Below are 15,110 nucleotides of genomic sequence, written 5' to 3'. Positions count from 1 at the left end.
ACATGAAAAAAAGGTAAAAGTCGATCAAGTACTAGTGCGTGAATCGCTGTTTCAAATTCCAGAGAGACAAACTTAGCTGACGATTAGCTGGGTCAATATTCGTCGCTGTGAGTCAGTTGCTCGATGATCGTGATCATTTTCACATGCACGTGACAGGCACCCATGTTGAATTACTCTTTGACCAAGGGACAAGAGGTCAAGATGTGTGATTATCCATTCACGCATCAATAGGTTGGTCCGCCCTAACCCACTGCACGCTCCCGCACATCGGCATCAAGAGCACACGACTCTTTCCGTCCTTGTACAGTGCCGGATCGCCGCCCATCAAGTTCATAGGGAACCCAATGTCGAATGGCACTGCCGCGTCGAGGAACTCGATCTGCTCCGGGGTGAGCTTGATATCAAGCGCCTGATAAAAAGATCAGAATCGATTACATAACAGGACGACGGGCGAACCTTGATGTTCTCCTTCAGATGTTCCACTTTCTTTCCCCCAATGATAGGGAACACGTACGCCTGCTTATGCAAGCAATAGCTGATAGCGACGTTGACGAGGCTCGCCTCTCCCCCAACCTCATTAGCAACCTTCTCGAGCGCCGCGCTCATCTTCTGTTCCCCCTCGGTAAGCTGTTTATTCCCAAATCGGAGGTTGTCCTCTTTGAGTCGCTGTGTGAGCTGAGCTTGGGTACGGAATCGGCCGCCGGCGATGACGCCCCATGGCGCTATGCCCATCCCTTCTGCATGGCACATGGGGAGGATGTCTCGCTCAAAATCACGTTTCAAGCAGGACCATTCGCCTTGGTCTGTCCTGCGTCAGCCGCTCCGTTGTATATGCTAGATGAGGAGCACGTACAGACAACAAATTGATTCAATCCGTGAGCTCTTGCGTACTCGTTAGCCTTGGAGACAACCCAAGCGGGTGTATCGCTAATCCCCAGATAGAGGACCTTCCCGCTCCGGACCACGTCGTCCAGGGCACGCATCACCTCTGGCACAGAACTCCCGTAGTCCCACCAGTGGACATACAGGATGTCGACGTACTCCGTGCGTAGTTTGGCGAGAGAATCGCGGAGGGAGACGTGCAGGGACTTCTTATGGTTGCCCGTGAAGTTGACGTAGACCTCCGCGTCTGAGCGGGCCTTGCGGTAACCGACGGAATACTTGGTCGCCAATACTATGCGCATATATAATCAGTCCCGCACATGTTCAGGCAGTGGAATGCGTAGTATACCGATCTCGTCCCTGTTATTCCGGCTCTCCATCCATTGCCCAATCCACTGCTCACTCTGCTCTTCCTGGTAGTCGTTCGCCGTATCAATAAAGTTTCCCCCAGACTTCCAGTAGATATCCAGCAACTCGAAGGCTTTGTCCTTAGGGATACCTCCGCCGAGGACCTCCTCCCATGCAGAACCTAGTGACATCCCACCCAGGCAGAGAGGGGAGACGCGGAGCCCGCAAGAGGGAGAGAGGAGGCGGTACTCCCCAAGCTTGGTGCGAGGGGGTCCGACGGAAGTGAGGGAGGGAACGTTGTTGGGCGGGAGTCGAGACATTGTTGAACTAGGCGATATGTGGGGCTAGAGCGAGACCGATGTGGTTGATCTTGCTGCTGGAGCACTTGCAGTCCTTGACGTGCTTTATATATGCTCAGCAAAGGCATTCATATGATACCCAGAGGTCCTCACATTAGCGAACATGTCGGCGACTCCGAAGATCGCCAGCGGTACGGGACCATGATAGTAAGCCTCTCGGATGTTTCCACGCAAGCGCAAATCATGGGTGCATGGTGTAATACCCTTCTGCAATGAAGCGGGATGAGTGACCGCGAGTCGACGCATTACGTCGACTCACCTTCATCATGCTTACCCGGAAGAGATCCATTCCATTTTGGAAATGGATGTTCCCCGGTAGATGACCCCTTATGCTGAACCCCGCATCAACCATCACGGCTCTCAGCCATAAGCATCTTTCGATAGGCTAACAACAATAGTGGGAAGGATTGATGAGCCAGAAATGAGCGAAAAGGCGACAAATGCAGGCGAGAGCGTGGGGCCAGGGTACACCGTGGACAGGGCTCTAGTAGTTTCCGTCAAGGTTACTAACATGGAGGGTTGGTGGAACGGTCGGTGTCGTTGCAAGATATTATTGTTGTTGACTGCGCAGGTAAATCGACTAGCGATGCTCCATGTTGATGTCGAATATTGAACTAAGCAGCTTTGAATTGATTGAGAAGGAGTCAACTTCCAACAAGTCGTCGTTCGGTGCCCGATTCTGTCAGGGATCCACTGGCACTGTTTGGCACACGACGTTTGGTGTACGACGACCGCTGCCATCTCCTGTAATATACCTGGTTCTGTTTTGTGTATATCATGTCACCCGTATCTGTCGACGACTCAAAACTGACGTATCTCACGCCTTCGCAAGTCTCTAAGGTACTTGACTTCACTTGTATAGACCAGATCTCGCAATTGACGCCTGCTATGTAGTTCTATGACGACGGGTAAACTCCCTCATGTCGGATAATATCCAATCACTGAACATACCCCTCAGTTATCTTGTCATTCCACAGTTTCTTGATCAAGATGAAGTTGATAAGCTCATGAAGCGCACCCAAGACCTGCTGGATTCGTTTGACCTAGAAGGACACCCATTGACAAAGTTCACGACCGGCGAGTCAGAGGACGAGTCCAAACATGTCGGAGACGACTACTTCCTCAACAGCGGGGACAAAATCCGGTTTTTTATGGAAGAAGATGCGGTTGGGAAAGATGGCAAGTTGAATAGACCGAAGAACAGGGCTGTGAATAAGATTGGTCATGGTACGTCCCTGCTTTCCAGGTCTCTATTGTGCAGATCTGAGAATGCGATGTTATGCTCAGGTTTATATGAATGTGATGCGGTGTTCAGAGAAGTTAGCCCTCACAACCCGAAGCTGAAAGCTGTGGCAAGAGATCTGAAGTTTCATAAGGACCCAGCGAGTATGCGTGCCTTTCCTAATCTACACCCCATCCTCTGACCCCATCCAGTTCTTCAGTCTATGGTGATATGCAAGCAGCCTGAGATCGGAGGAAAGGGTACGTCGTATTCAGTATCGTATTCCAGAGTATACTGATGCCTTGTCCAGTTCCTGAGCATAACGACTCGTGAGCTTCTGTGAATTATCTTCGTCTCCACTTCTCTCACGCTATTCCCCGAAAGTACATTCCTCTACACCGACCCTCCTTCCGCGATCGGATTTTGGTTCGCTCTCGAGGCTTGTACACCAACGAACGGGGCGCTCTCCTTTCTCCCCGGTTCCCATAAGACCACGCCCATCAGCAAACGGTTCGTTCGCCTGCCGACGGGCGGAACGGGCTTCGAGCAGCTTCAGGAAGAGAATGCGCCAACGGATGATGCAGAATATGTGTTGGAGACTTGTGATGCAGGTGCATTGCTTGATCGCCTTATGACTATCAATGCTGACGTGAAGTGCTAGGGACCCTCGTGCTAATCCACGGGAGCGTGTTACACAAGTCGGAGAAAAACCTCTCGCAGGCGACGCGTTATGCCTATACTTTTCACATGATTGTACGTATTTATTCTCCACTACCCGCTCAATTGCTCACGGTACGCAGGAGTCCGAACCATATGCCAAGTATGACGAGAAGAACTGGTTGCAGCCAACACAAGAAATGCCGTTCACGAAGCTGTTCGCCCAAGAATAAAATTTCGCAATACCGGGGATAAAATCTATATTTGTACACTTTTTACATGGCTCAGTCTACCACTTAGAAGTCTTAAGCCGAGTTCCGGTTCCTCACGCGGCCAGCTTCAGGCCTTCCTGTCCTATGTAATGCCGAGCGAAGAGGTCGTTCTGGATCCAGAGTGCCTGCAAGAGTTCGAGCGATCAGCTAAGAATTCGAAGGTTAGCTGATGAAGACGCGTACCTTGTTTACCGCCAAGATCATCCGGCGTTTGTCCTTCAATGGGAGCGTTTCCTCCGGCAGAGAAAGGAGGGTGTCAGCCAACAGAGATTCCACCCAGCCAAGCAACTACAGCGGATGAGGGACAATGCTGAGCTCAACCAAAATTGACACGTACAGCGTTCATCTGGATGTACTCGACATGGAGTGGTTCCTTCTTCTCACGATGCTTAAAGCCAGCCTTGCCTGTGTGCATGATGCCGACCTTGTCCATGTACTCCCATTGCTATGGCTCGCATGAGCACGGATACCATTTCACGGCTCTTGTAACTCTCACCTTGATGGACTTGTAGTCGCCAGTCAGAAGCTTCACAATCCACACCTTTAGGAAATCCTTGCGGAACTTGATCTGTTCCGAGTCATGACCCAATGTATCGAGGTTCGTTGCGAGGTTTCCCTCAAATCCAGCGTTGCGAGGGAGGAAGGAAACTTTTGTCACGTCGTACGTGAAGAGCTTGCCGTATACAGCATCGAGGATGGTCGGGATCAGAGGGGTAGCAAGGGGTGCAATGTCCTTCAGTGCTTGTATATCGGCTATAGGAATGTGTCAGACACCTCGAGCGTGGCGAAGAGTTGAACCGATAGACTGACAATCGCTGAACTCGAGGAAGTCCGTTAAGTATGCCATACGCGCTTCAAGGGAAGTGTAGAGCGTGTCATGGTCAACATGCTTCATAGGGGGAACACCGTGAGCGCGTCCGTCTGACATGATGATGTCGTGAGAGTTGTGGTATTGAAGAGTGGAGAAGACTGGTCGAGAGCAATGAACATCCTTGAGTGAACTTCGCTGCTTATAACTTGTGCAGCTCTCACGCCCAGGAGTGACAGAAGGCTCCACAACAGGGAAAAGAAGACCCTTTCATTCATATCCCGTACCGGGCCTTTTCGTGTGGGGTAGATGACAAACGATGTTGAGACGTAGGTGACTAGGAAGGAAAGGTTGACAAACGTAGTAACTGAAGCGTCTTGCACAATAAGGTGACCAAGCGAGGCGGACCGGACGGCTCCCCATAGTAAGACAGCATGAGAGCCAACAACGTGAAGAGAAGTCTTTCTCCTCAGGGGATGGTGTGCAAATCCTGCATATTTTGGACTCTCGTTGAGACCCTAGTGACTCCGGACCATAGTCCCTTTGGAGGCGTCCCGAAGAGAACGCACTTCAAGCAGCAATACCGTCCGGGATTATGGCTCCTGGACAGCCAGCCAAGCCTCATTTAGCAAAAAGCACGCGATTTCAATGAGACTATGGTCGTCCCGCCGGCGCATGCGGGATGTGTGGAAGGGCGGAGTCGGACGTGAGCCCTGAATGGCCCGGGGTAAAGGAAATTTTCATGAAAAGCACGTGGTTGACGGCAAATAGGGCCCAATCACAGGTCGCGTTATTATAAGGCGCCAAACGTGCAATGCTCTTCGGCGAGCTTACTACAGGCGCTCTTATTCGTCAACACTTCACCTAGTGCTTTGAATTTCTCCTGCCAGTGCCAACACTTCTCTTGGACCACTCAGCCAGCCAGGCAACACGACCTACACTTGTACATGTGAACCACCACCATATCTCGCTCTGGTTTCTCAAGGCCTCGGTTCTGTGGCTTCTTTTCTACCGACAATGGCTCTTGCCAAGCCCGCGGCACCCAGGGAGCGCTACCGAAACAGCATCCCGTCCGCACTGGAGCTATCCCACCGGGCACGTGTGGGCCGTTATAACCCCACAATAATGTAGTTCGTATTGATCAACCATCTGTGGACGTTCTGATGCCCCATCAGGCGGCAGTTCCTAACCCCGTGACCAGCGAGCTCCACATAGACATTGTAGACAATTTTCATCCTCCAATATCTAAACTTTGCAAGGCTTTCGAATGGATATTGGATGGACAACTACTTGATTGTTGTTGGTCGTCGCGATCGAGACAATTAGACCAATTCAGCTTAGGTAAGATCAGGATAAGGGATCCTACCCCGCACACGTTACACCATGAGCTATGGAATTCTAATCTACCTCCTTATTTAATTCTTCCCAAAATCTTGTCCCTGGCCTTGATTGACCCAGGGACTACGTATCTGTCCCTTGATGAGAGACGAAAACAGTGAGACATCATCTTGAAGTCCCTCGTTCTTTCTCACGGCCCTTGTGCCCAACTGTTGACGATGTCCCTGGATCCCTGCAGTCATTATCAACACCACATGCTGTCTTGATATCTGCATTCAGGCGATTTTCTTGCTCAGTTCCTTCGGGCAGCTGATGAATTCCCCATTCGTAGGTCAACGTTGTTGACCCTGAAAAGCACGACCGAGGACATCGAAGAACTAAAAATCATAGCGCGGAGAGACGTATTGTCGAGCGGGCCAGGAGGAAGAAAGTCTCAAGGGAATTCTCCTGAGCTGCTTCCAGACCCGTGTTTCAGACTGTACGAAAGATCAGACGGAATAATAGGAACATCGTGCTTATCATGGTGGGCCAAGACGCAATCCGTGACGAAAAAGACAGCCTCGATCCGCATATGATTCACATCTCTGGTGTATGCCCGGCTTTTCTTGCCAGTTTGATGATTGCAGGGGCCAATTGTAAAACGGAGACGCACGCCAGATAGAGATGTGAGCTATTCGCCCAGAACTAGAATTATACAATCGTCTTCATCACCCGACCCATTTGTACATGGATTACAACCCTCGATATCGATATCATTTTATATTTGCTAGGGAATATTCCTCCTGGCGACGCCATCCGTTGCATATGTAGTGCGGAGCAGAGAGGTTGGTCTACATCATGTAATGCCGGGCGAACAGATCGCTCTGCCCGATGTAATGCCGCGCAAAGAGATCGTTCTGTATCCAGAAAATCTGTTTGGGAACAATACATCAGCATCGACAAGCCCAACGGAAAGATAGAGTGGGTGTACCTTGTTGAGGGCTGTAATCATCCGCAACTTGTCCTTGGGCGATACCTTCGCGTCTGGGATCCGAAGTAAAGTGGTCGTGAACATGGTTTCCAGCCAACCAAGTAACTGATAGGGTATAAGAACATGGAAGACAGAAAGAGGAGACACTACATACCCCAGCCATGTGAATGTACTCCACATGGAGCGGCGCTTTCTTCTCCCGATGCTTGAACCCAGCCTTTCCGGTGTGCATTATGCCCACCTTATCCATGTAATCCCATTGCTACAGACCGACTGTTAAAATCGTTCCGCATGGACGCAAGACGATGCTCACGCTCATGGAATTGTAATCTCCAGTCAACAGCTTCACAAGCCACCCTTTCAAGAACTCTTTACGAATCTTAGTTTGCTCGGAGTCGTGACCGAAAGAATCAAGACCGCTCTCAAGCTCATCTTGCTGGTAGCCCATTTTCCTGGGCAGCAGGAGGACTTTTGTCACATCGTATCGGAAGAGCTTCGTGTACACGGCATCGAGGATAGTTGGTATCAAGGGGCCAAGAATGGGCGCAACGTCCTTAAGCCCTTTTATATCCTCTATTGTCTCAAATCAGGAATGTGCGCGATGAGACAGTGATCCAAGGGGCTGACCTTTCCCAAATTCAATGAAACTAAGCAGGTAATCCATACGTGCCTCAAGGTTGGTATAGAGGGAGTCGTGATCGACATGCTTCATTACAGGACATCCGTGAGCCCGCGCGTCTGACATAGCTGGTCGGTCTTCTTGAGGATACAAAGAAAGGAAAAGAGTGGGTGCTGCGTAATCTGGGAAATTTGGGGTAACTGGTTCTTATAGTGCACGTATTTATCAAACCCTCAATGAAAGAAGGAAAAAAACTCCGCCTCACCGAGAAGCGCAACAACCCCTCGTCTCAATGTGCGTATCGGGCCATATTGTGCGGGATAAATGTCAAATCGCCACGGCAAGAAACAAGAGGGAACGGTTAACAAAAGCGGCAACTGAGGCGTCTTTGATCAATAAATGGAGGCGAAGCGGACCGCACGGCAGGGAGACAGATGCCAGGGGATAACTTCGCCGCTTTGTGCTTTCAGTAAGATGGAGGAGACTTCTCCAACAGAAGCAAGAGTGTAAGCGAAACTACATCTGATGGCTTGATCCGATACTGCATAAGAGGGGACTCCCTGTTTGACCCCACAAGGCAGAAGGCAGTACGGCTCCGGCACGGGGAAAATCTTGATGCGCGGAAATTGTTCACGAGACTTCGACATGGGGCCGTTGGTCCGCAGCCAGCTCCTCCCGCCGTTATATTGCGGAAGGTGGAAGGAGGAAGTCGGAGACATGCCCTGAAAGACCCGGGGTGATAGGAAATTTGTCAGTCAACCGTTCAGAAGGCAAGAAGGAATGCAGTGCGAGTAAGATAGTCCGGACAGCAGGCCGCCTCGATGCAGCGGCGCGCTGAACCGCGTTCCCGCTCCTCCACTTATCCACCGAGTTGAGCTTTTAAGCACTTCTGAGGAATTAAACAACAGAGTTTGCAGCATGGTCCAGAGCAGAATGCGTGATCCGTCAACGACGAAGTCCCTGAACAACACAGTTGGTGCAGACTGAGACTATTGCTTCCGGTCCTTATAAACCCTTGATTTCCAAATATAGTAGTAATTCCGTTAGCCATTGATTATATGAGGTGCACTTCATTTCAATGAACACAGCAGAAAGATTAATTTGACTCGTCCGGAGGCCGTCAATTAGCTGATCGCGTGAAAGCGTTTAAGCCCTGACCAACGGGCACGATTACATAGCTGAGTGACAGATCCGAGGCATAGGCTTCTCCGCCGCAGGGAAAGAGACCCGTAGAGTGGGGAAATATCCCCTCGATGATGGAGGGATCACACTAAGGCACAGGAACACATGGTGGATCGGCAAGCTTACAAATGAGTGTATTAGACTGTCCGCACGCACAGTATGACAAGAAATGCCTAGGGAATTGTTACATATGATATGAGCAGCATCCACAAATGAAGAGGGGGAAGATGGAACGTAGGACTCTAGTAAGACACTGTGTGAACATGACCGTTTTTGTATAAATTTTAAACTGCTTCGTCCTCCTCACCCCCAAAAACGGGTCTCTGGCATGTTGGACAACGCCCGGAGACGTCCCGCAGCCACGGATCGATACACTCTTTCTGTAAGATCCGGATAAGCGCTTGAAACGAATGCAGTGCAAATCACTCACATGAAATACATGTTCGCATGGCAACAATCTCAGCTCCTCCGGTTCTGTCGGTGTGGGCCTGGGCAACTCCTCCCCTAGTGGCGAAGTACCGGCAGGGGCGAGGAACACGACCGGAATAGTAGCCTCGTTGCCTTGTTCCACATCCACGCCAGTACCTTCAGCCGACCTTCTCGTCGCTGCAGGACTGACTAGGGATAGGGGACTAGAAGGCGCTGTCCCAAACTGGGTGTTATGGGAAGCGGCAGATCGAGGCTGCTCGACTGGAGGCGCGTTGTGCACACGTTTCATATCGACAAAATCGTTTAAGCATATGGCACAGGCTGCTCTGTGCTTCTCTATCTTGTGCCTCTTGGGACCTACGGCCTGTCTCGAAGCGGAAAGCGAAGTATCGTTGCGTTTGAGTCGTAAGCGCCCTAGAGTGCTTGAGGGAGGAGGGGGTAAGACGAGAGAAACGGTGGACATAGATGCATATTGTACAATTGGAATTTGCTCGAGTTGGGTGGTGGAGAGTGGACCGATGGTCGGGTTGATGCCGCCAAGGCGTACTGCTCGTCGGGGTAAGATCCCCGGACAAAAAATCGCGAGAGAAGCCTGTTAAAGGTTGAGTCCACGAGCAGACACGTGAGGCAGATACGACGCGTACATAACATATAGCATAGATGGCTCCACCAACAACCAGTAACACAACCTCCGCAACAGCCAGCCAGGTTCTGAAAAGAGCTACAATGCAGGCGAAAAAGATAGTTGGAGAGAGATCCCAGGCAGTAGGTGATCCAGTCAACGTGGAAAATAGTACAGCAGAGAGCACAATATGGAGTATTGCAGTGAAGTAGGGTATGAAGTCTTGTCGGAGTCGATACGCGACGCGTCCCATGGTTGAGAGGGGGCTATCACATGTAAGTTAATCACCAGCACGGTTGATGGTGGAAGGCGACATACATGCTCTCGTTTGGCTGACGTAGGATCCACCAAACATTAACAGGCCATCCTATTACAGCCTTTCCGACCTGGATGATGTCGAATGCCTGTAGGCGCCGAGGGCAAGCATCCCATTGCGAGTACCCTGGTGCCGCAGGGCTCTGTACGCGAGATGATACAATCAGCAGCGCGATGATTGCGGTGATCTAGGAGCAGAGTAAGCGTGAATATATTTGAGATCTCCGGAGGGACGCACTTGGATAAATGTAAAGGTACACGTCGTGATCATCTTTCCCCTTTTGGATGCCAATGCAATCTTGATCACGTACAGCTTCGATGTCAACCATAACCTCCATCGAACGCGTGCACGACGTCTTCGGAGCTGGTGAGTGGATCGTGGCTGCTGAGCTGGGAGTGGTGCTGCATCTTCAGTGCCAGAGGGGGCAGACGCTGGGGCGATTTGTGTTGCACTTGATGCCAGCAGCTCCTGCCCTACTCCACTCGCACTACCCAATCCACCATCATATAGATCCACATGAAACGTGCTCGCTTCTCCGAGAAATAATTCTTCAGTCTCTACAGCCGCCGGGGCCTCCGGGGTGCATGGTTGTTGTCCCGGGTTAGCTGGCCCATCAAGCTGCACGTGTCCCGAGTCGGCAGTTGATTGATGATGCACAGGGCGGAGTTCGTGTGCTTGCTCATGCACCTCTGTCGACATATAAGTTGTGTGTTGATTATCCACGAGCTTTGAGATTGAAGAGAGAGATATGGAGAGAATAAACAACGAAGAGAACGGAGAATAGTCGCTCGTTGTCGTCGGCAATGCTGTACTGGCCTGTGATGCGCCTGTTATGAGCGGATGCTTTCTCGGTGAGTGAGCGTCACCAATGATGCCGATATGCCGAACGTGCCGGGAATGCACAAAGATCATTGAGCATCGGAATTTACTAGCGGCTGTCAAGCCTTACTGGACTAGTCTCGGATTTCCTGTGTTTTAAAAAGAAATATGGAATGTTCATTCACCAATATACTTTCTCTGGAGACTGATCAGGAATCGCATGTTATTATATATGATACCAAGTCATGTGCTCGCTAATTACGCATGTAAATTGTGTCATCGCATACACCTCGTCGCTTCTCATCAACAACCTTCCTGAAGGGATCCTTCGAAGGTTCATCCCTGGCCGATAGGTGTAAAGCAAATCACAGGTCGTCAGGCTCCGGTTCTGTATCTGCAAGACTCATATAGTCGGCTGATGTAAATGCGCTAGTAATCGAATACCCCGGAGTGCCCACTTCGGAGTGGGGTTCGATATGCTCGTCAAAGTAATGGCGGGCAATGGACCGAGGTGCTAGAGAAAAGAATCAACACAATGAGTCAACAAGACGACAACTTGAAGCTGTACTCACTTCTCGGGGTTTTCGGAAGACGGCAAGTCAAACCACTCTGGACGATATGGTACGCCACTAAACCGGTCCACCCGGTTTGATGCGATGCCCCCAATCCTCTACCATCATCGGCATGGAAGAATTCATGGAACCAGACGTAGTCCCTAAAGTGAGGGTCTTTGTCTAGCTTGGCAACGCCTCCGTTTGTGGCTCGACTACCTTCAGGATCTCGAGCAAAGATGTGGATGATCCGGTGCTGGACTTCCTCAGCAACACGGGCAAGGTTCATGTAGTCTCCACTGCCTGTAGGACATTCGACCTGCAACGCATCGCCGTAGTATTGGTGGAACCGTTGCAGGGACTCAATCAGCAAGAAGTTGGTCGCCAGCCAGATTGGACCTCTCCAGTTCGAGTTGCCGCCGAACATGCCGCTCTTTGAGTCGCCCGGCCAGTATTCGACGCCGAAGTACTCGCCATTTACATGCATGCCCCATGGATGCTCCTTATGGTGTAAACTGAGCGAGCGAATACCGAACTCGCTGAAAAACTCCTTTTCGTCAAGCATCTTCTCCAAAATTCGAACGAGACGGTCCTCGCTGGCCAGAGCGAGAAGACGGCGTTCACCACGACCACGGGCTGTCACGTGTCAGGGACTCAAGCGTGACGACCTGCAATGGTGCTTACCTCGCATATTCGCCATGTTACGCTGTGACATCTCCGGCCTGTTGTCGATGAACCACTCCATGCGCTTCTTGAATCCCTTGAACCGATCGATTGTGCTCGGCTCGAGCGTGAGGGTTGCAAATAGTGGAATGAGTCCGACCAAGCTTCGAATCGGGAGCTGCTGTGTACTCCCAACTCCCCACTGGATGGCGTCGTAGTACATGCCGTCCTGCTCGTTCCACAAGCTCAATTCGTCATTTTCGTCTCCGCGGTATGTCATTGCGTCTGCGATGAAGATGAAGTGCTCGAAGAACTTCGACGCGATATCCTCGTATGTGTCGTTATGCTTAGCGAGCTCGAGTGCGATGGAGAGCATGACAAGAGAGTAGAATGCCATCCAGGCAGTGCCGTCGGCTTGACGAAGGTCGCCACCAGTAGGGAGTGGTTCAGAACGGTTAAACGCACCGATATTATCCAAACCCAGGAAACCTCCTTCGAAGACATTCTGGCCGTCTTGGTCCTTGCGGTTGACCCACCAAGTGAAGTTGATCAGTAACTTCTGGAAAACCCGCTCCAAGAACTTGAGGTCCCCATGACCACCTTTCATCTTCCGCTCGATCTTGAACACCCTGAATGTTGCCCAAGCGTGAACAGGAGGATTGACATCAGAGAAGTTCCACTCGTATGCCGGGATTTGCCCATCAGGCTTCATGTACCACTCGCGCACAAGCAGATCGAGCTGTTTTTTGGCAAACGCGGGGTCAACCATTGCAAGTGGGATGCAGTGGAAGGCACTGTCCCAGGCAGCGAAAAATGGGTATTCCCACTTGTCGGGCATAGACAAAATGTCTGCAATATAAAGGTGCTTCCAGTGCTATTGCATAATCAGCATCACGACAACGAGGGAGAAGATATATGCATACCTGATTGCGAATCCACTTCCTCTCTGGTGGGGGCGGAGGTTGGCCCGGATCCCCCTTGATCCATTGATCTTGAATGAATTGGTAGAATTGTTTTGACCAAAGCATGCCTGCAAGCGCCTGCCGCATGACATTCTTGAAATCATCGGAAACCGAGCCCGCGAGTTGGTTATAGAACTCATCCGCCTCCTCTCGCCTCTCTTCAACGATGTCGTCGAATATCTCTTCATCCCAAATAGCTTGATCTTCATCAGGATTGCGCGATGTTAGCTTCAGACGCACGACAGCGCACCCTCCACGTGGGGGTACGTCTCGGAAGACGTAGTGCGCAGCGGATTTGGTGCCCTTCTGTGCGGGGTTGACATAGTGTTTCGGTTCCGTCCGTGGTGGTGCTTCCGGTCCTGTCGTCTTCTTATGCGTATCCTGATCTGGCTCCTCGAAAAGCTCCTTTTCTTTCTTCGTCTGACGGTCTTTCTTCGGACGATGTGAGGGGATGATATGGTCGTGGAACGCGTCCTTCACGTACGGGCTTGCGTTTTTGCCGTTCCATAGCCGTTCGAAGTTTGTGTCGTTCTCGGTAAAGAGAAGCTCGGGCAGAACACTCTCACCGTCCACTTCGACCACACCTCCCGCCTCTGTAGGTGCAACAGGGGGTGGGGATGGTGTGCAGAACAGACGCGTCGTCCCCATGGTTGGATGGTTTGCGGTGATCGTATAGGGTTGCGTCTTGGACGCATGCATCATTGGCTTCGCAGGGCCAGTGACGGGTGGGTTGGACCATGACCATGAGTTTGGGAAGAACAACTGCGGGATAATATGCAGAGTCGCGGGATCCGGACCGCGATTGTATGCGGTTATACGAATGGATGTCGCGTTCGGCTCATCGTCATCTTTTGCGTACTAGAAGTATGTTTCAGCGAACGTGGGTAGGTATCGTGAAGCAAGAGACGGACCTCCACGAACACATCCCAATACCGGTCCTCGTTCCATATACCAGTGTGCATAATCTCGTATTCTGGCTCATCCCTACTCCGTTTCTGATTCTCGCTGACCAGTTCCTCATACGGGAACGGCTTCTGTGGATACTTGTACAAGAACTTCATGTACGAGTGTGTTGGCGTGCTGTCGAGATACCAGTACATCTCCTTGACATCCTCGCCGTGGTTTCCCTGATGGCCAGTGACGCCAAACAACCGCTCCTTGAGAATGGGATCGACACCGTTCCAGAGGGCCAGAGAGAAGCATAACCGTAGATGGTTGTCGGACAGTCCGGCAAGACCATCTTCTCCCCAGCGATAAGCACGAGAGCGTGCATGAGCGTGGGGAAAGGCAGCCCATGCATTACCATCGGCGGAGTAATCCTCACGGACTGTTGCCTACGCATATATTCAGCATATACTCGCTTATAGCATTCAATTGCGGTTACCCATTGTCTCTCCGAGAGATAGGGGCCCCACCGCTTCCAGTAGAACTCGTGCGCCTCATCTTCCTGCAGCCGTGCGTGTTCTACACTTTTGTACTCGATACCCATCTTAAGGCGGTATCTGTCGCGTGTACTCGTGTACTCCTTCTCCTCTCCTGCGCTATCTCCCTCCCTCTTGCCGTTCAGGAAACGGGGTGAGTGTAAGGGATGCCCCCCGTTCCCGTTTCCATTGGTGTGCGGGACCTCTACCTGGATCTTCTCCTTCCCTTTCTCTTTGGCCGATGCACGACTACCACCCGTATGCGGGCTTTTTGTGCTCGGCATGGGGGTGAGGTTCAAGGGAGGGGGTTTGGGGATGTTGATGCTGAGCGGGGGATCGGAGGGAGAGTCTGATCGGGGAGGTGTTGGTGTCTGCGACTTAGTGGTCGGTCCCATACGAGGGGAGGAGGATGAAGAGGAAGAGGCCATCCCATCGACTGTTCCAAATACCTTGGAGCGGAGCTTGTCTGCTGAAGACATCTTGGAATTGAGGCCGGGTCAATCGTGTGACCTTTCTGTGTTTGTGAGGGTGTGGTGAGGAGCGACAAGGGTGATCGACGGGGGAATGGGGTGTTAGCTGAGCGTGGGCGTAAGAGCTGAGACGAGAAGAGGAGGTCGGACGCTAATATAGGAAGACCGGGGAAGCAAAGTCGGACTCTCCTCTGTGTCGT

General features: G+C 51.4%; 5 protein-coding genes across 5 annotated transcripts; 1 reads left to right on the top strand and 4 right to left on the bottom strand.

Moving 5' to 3' along the window:
• Positions 1-217: 217 nt before the first annotated feature.
• DACRYDRAFT_119440 (norsolorinic acid reductase) lies at positions 218-1,794 on the bottom strand (the record flags this gene model as incomplete). The annotated part of the gene is made up of 5 exons (XM_040770788.1): positions 1,683-1,794; positions 1,232-1,632; positions 854-1,174; positions 457-803; positions 218-409 (listed from the first exon to the last, which is right to left on the bottom strand). Exons 2-5 carry the CDS (start codon positions 1,548-1,550, stop codon positions 218-220), a joined length of 1,179 nt encoding a protein of 392 aa, XP_040624213.1. The 5' UTR covers positions 1,551-1,632; positions 1,683-1,794.
• A 572-nt stretch (positions 1,795-2,366) lies between these two features.
• DACRYDRAFT_119439 (phytanoyl-CoA dioxygenase) lies at positions 2,367-4,719 on the top strand (the record flags this gene model as incomplete). Its single annotated transcript, XM_040770787.1, has 13 exons — positions 2,367-2,429; positions 2,484-2,497; positions 2,548-2,816; positions 2,877-2,975; positions 3,024-3,071; positions 3,122-3,140; positions 3,196-3,422; positions 3,473-3,564; positions 3,612-3,865; positions 3,924-4,028; positions 4,078-4,185; positions 4,237-4,493; positions 4,551-4,719. The coding sequence occupies 9 exons, from the start codon at positions 2,367-2,369 to the stop codon at positions 3,699-3,701; spliced, it is 921 nt and encodes a 306-aa protein (XP_040624212.1). The 3' UTR covers positions 3,702-3,865; positions 3,924-4,028; positions 4,078-4,185; positions 4,237-4,493; positions 4,551-4,719.
• A 1,867-nt stretch (positions 4,720-6,586) lies between these two features.
• DACRYDRAFT_25113 (uncharacterized protein) lies at positions 6,587-7,652 on the bottom strand. The gene is made up of 5 exons (XM_040774016.1): positions 7,484-7,652; positions 7,170-7,429; positions 7,011-7,118; positions 6,857-6,961; positions 6,587-6,797 (listed from the first exon to the last, which is right to left on the bottom strand). The coding sequence occupies exons 1-5, from the start codon at positions 7,599-7,601 to the stop codon at positions 6,717-6,719; spliced, it is 672 nt and encodes a 223-aa protein (XP_040624211.1). The 5' UTR covers positions 7,602-7,652; the 3' UTR covers positions 6,587-6,716.
• Positions 7,653-8,836: 1,184 nt separating this feature from the next.
• Positions 8,837-10,724, bottom strand: DACRYDRAFT_25112 (uncharacterized protein). Its single transcript, XM_040774015.1, has 5 exons — positions 10,262-10,724; positions 10,027-10,211; positions 9,731-9,974; positions 9,088-9,678; positions 8,837-9,037 (listed from the first exon to the last, which is right to left on the bottom strand). Exons 1-5 carry the CDS (start codon positions 10,292-10,294, stop codon positions 8,942-8,944), a joined length of 1,149 nt encoding a protein of 382 aa, XP_040624210.1. The 5' UTR covers positions 10,295-10,724; the 3' UTR covers positions 8,837-8,941.
• A 366-nt stretch (positions 10,725-11,090) lies between these two features.
• On the bottom strand, positions 11,091-14,722 carry DACRYDRAFT_72183 (uncharacterized protein). The gene is made up of 6 exons (XM_040775961.1): positions 14,404-14,722; positions 13,931-14,353; positions 12,981-13,877; positions 12,079-12,931; positions 11,416-12,030; positions 11,091-11,357 (listed from the first exon to the last, which is right to left on the bottom strand). Exons 1-6 carry the CDS (start codon positions 14,506-14,508, stop codon positions 11,209-11,211), a joined length of 3,042 nt encoding a protein of 1,013 aa, XP_040624209.1. The 5' UTR covers positions 14,509-14,722; the 3' UTR covers positions 11,091-11,208.
• Positions 14,723-15,110: the final 388 nt, after the last annotated feature.

This window comes from Dacryopinax primogenitus (genome assembly GCF_000292625.1).
Source record: "Dacryopinax primogenitus strain DJM-731 SS1 chromosome Unknown DACRYscaffold_23, whole genome shotgun sequence".
NCBI classification, from domain to species: Eukaryota; Fungi; Basidiomycota; class Dacrymycetes; order Dacrymycetales; family Dacrymycetaceae; genus Dacryopinax; species Dacryopinax primogenitus.
Note: the sequence above shows the minus strand (reverse complement) of the source record. Positions and strands in the feature narration are given on the sequence as shown.